The sequence below is a fragment of the Aplysia californica genome, unplaced genomic scaffold, assembly GCF_000002075.1.
Source record: "Aplysia californica isolate F4 #8 unplaced genomic scaffold, AplCal3.0 scaffold00536, whole genome shotgun sequence".
Taxonomy (NCBI): Eukaryota; Metazoa; Mollusca; class Gastropoda; order Aplysiida; family Aplysiidae; genus Aplysia; species Aplysia californica.
Window position 1 is genome coordinate 294,697 of NW_004797806.1, and position 2,871 is coordinate 297,567.

Genomic DNA, 2,871 nt, shown 5'->3' on the forward strand with positions numbered 1-2,871 from the left:
AATCGGTTAGAAGACTGGCTGCTTTTAACCTGCCTGCCTTGGCAAATCCAAGCTGAATGGAATACAGCATTCCAGCTGACAGACAGAAAACTGGAGGATTGGACTTGCGTCTTCTGTGTGCAATGGCGAAGAGCCCAGCCGTCGCTTCCCAGACGCTGATCTAAATAGCTTATATGTTTAAAAATGACAGCAACGCGTGTGGGTTTTTTTCCCAGAATCTTGATCAGTTAGGAGATGGAGTGGGTAGGGGGGGATTGGGGGGGGGGTCTGTTTCGCTCCTGTCTATCAAGACCAACTCAGTACTGTAAGGAACACTAGGTAAGTGTCTAATTGAAGTTTCCATTCTGAATTTACTTGAGCTCCAACTCACATCCGGGGTTTCCATTCACTGTGGGGGCCAATATGGGGGTTGAGGCGAGGGGGTGTGTGCTGTGAAAGAGGTCCTTAGGAATGGAGACCTCAACTTGACATTTACCTAACGTTAAGTCCCGTTAGAACATGGGAGATACTGAATAAGTATCTCATCAAATCTGAAATCGAAATAATGCCTTTAGCAAGCTCAGTGGACAGTCTGGCCAAATACATTATTAATGATAAGGTTCATTCCTGTTTTATAGCATATATCTATGCTTTATAGCATGCTCTGGGAGCTTTACTACTATTATCGCTACCAACAGACCCTGAAACACTCAGAAGCCGTCTCGTCTTCTCGTGAATCATACAGTATTAGCACTAGCGCGCTAAAAGCTAAAAACGTACAAACCGACAAGATCTTTCGGTGTCTCTATCCAAATACCCGTTACCACCTGGGTGAAGTGAGCGAAAGTCGTAAAATGTCATTCCCAATGACACAACGTCGGGCCCTTGACTGGGTTTGAACCCCTGACCTATCGGCTACGAGCCCAACCCCTTGCCCTGTACTACACCACCGAAGTCACATTCAATTTTCCTGTATCTTATTTTGTTCACGCTTGAAGGACGAACGAATCGGACACATAATATGTCCAGTCAACAGCAGGCCCATGGCCATACTGCGGCACATTTTGAACAATCATACACAAATAGGAAACACGAATTTGCTTATTTCATATAATGTGGCACTTATATGACCTTACTGTGTTGCAAGTGCCGTAAAACTTTTACTACAAAAAAAATTCATGTAATGCATTTTATTACATGCCTTTCAAAGTTTCAGATCAAAATTTAAAAATACTTTAAAAATATGTGCGAATAACGAAGTTACGTTGTTTTGTTTTTTTATAAAGTGCCCCAAAAGAGCATGCCCTCAATGAGTTCATAATACTCTCTTCCAGACCCCCTGCACATTCATTTTACACAGACATGACCCCTAATGGTTTCGGAAAAGGCAGCTCTGAGAAAGCTCCACTCCTCGCTAAAGAGAAGCCAGAGAAGGAGAAACAACCCAAGTCTCCGTACAAGACTGCCTCCCTTGGCAACGTCTTTCTGCGGACCTATGGGACATACTTTCTCATTGTCATGGTAGGTTCACAACCTGGTGGGGCACCTGAAGTCTATTTTGGCTATTACACGGCCTACAGTGCCCAGATTTGCTGTGGGACATCGTGTGTTATTGGGGATTTGAAATCAATAGTTCAAAAAGTATTATAAAAAAAAACAATATTATTGTGAATCGGTTGCTATGGAAAGGGCGGCCAAATTGGATTTTGTACACCTTTTCAATCCCATTTTATTCCCTTATTTATGAACTGATTCACTTTTAATTTGGTACGCCAACAGTAAATAGGTAGTTCGTAAATTTGGCTGGTTGAAGTTTTGATATAATTATGCTTTAGGTTTTATTTTATGACGCTTACAATTGGGTTATTGCCATAAAAAAAGAGGGAAAAAAAAAGAAAATGCATGCTTTCTAAGCCCATAAATCAAAAACTACTCCATTAATCAAATATTCAACAAACTAGAATTACGAACTAGGTGTTGTTGGTATCCTGTGACGGTTACATTGAAATTGAAAAAGAAACAGAGCAGAAAAATGGGATAATGTATGAAAAAATAGAATTGTGAGAAAACAGCCGATAAAGGTAAGAAAAGGCTGGAAAACATGACGTGCTTTCGCAGAAAAACCTGACCAAAAAAACACAACTTTAGGATGTTGCAAGGCTTGCATAATTATGTTTCTGGATATTTTTCAGGAAATGTCCAGGTACTATAATATGTAATAACCTTAATTTGAGTAATTTGAATCCAAAACACGATTTCTAGGTGCCCCACCAGCCGTTAAAATACTTACACCTCATAAATAAAAAAGGAATTAAAGGATAACTACTTGATTAACAAATAAAGAAACTATAAAAAGAAAAACGGTAATGATTTTATCTTCTTTTTTTCATAAAGGGACAAAATATACGAAAAGAATGTGTAAGATTATTTAGGTTTAACACCCCTAGCCACCCTGTAATGTGATTTTTTAAACAGGGAAATAAATGGAGCAACATATAAATACATGAATTGACATACAGAGCTAGTCTATACAAGTGTTCTTTTGGTGGTCAATTACAAGTAACTCGTATGACTTTTAGGAACAGCACTCATTAAAGTTACTGTCACTTGTCACAGGATGCAAAGTAATGCTATTTGACAAACCATTATAAAAACCTTGCTAATTAATTTTTTTTTTCAGATAATGAAAGTTTGCTCTGACCTCTTGTTATTTGCTACACCCAAAGTCACAGAGTAAGTCCTTTATACATGTATATCTTTCCCATCCTCTTTTCTTGTCTCCCCTCCCCCCCCCTTTCTGTCTATTTCCTTCTCTCACTGTCTCCTCCAACTATCTCTCTCTATCTGTATGTCTGTCTGTCTGTCTGTCTGTCTGTCTGTCTGTCTGTCTCT

At 39.2% G+C, this 2,871-nt stretch overlaps 1 protein-coding gene across 1 annotated transcript in view; it reads left to right on the forward strand.

The window, feature by feature from the left end:
* Positions 1-2,871, forward strand: part of LOC101857136 (multidrug resistance-associated protein 1) — a gene marked incomplete in the record, with an annotated part of 46,366 nt that overhangs the window by 13,281 nt on the left and 30,214 nt on the right. Inside the window, 1 exon segment of the mRNA XM_013087043.1 lies at positions 2,660-2,712. Coding sequence (XP_012942497.1) covers positions 2,660-2,712 — 53 coding nt within the window.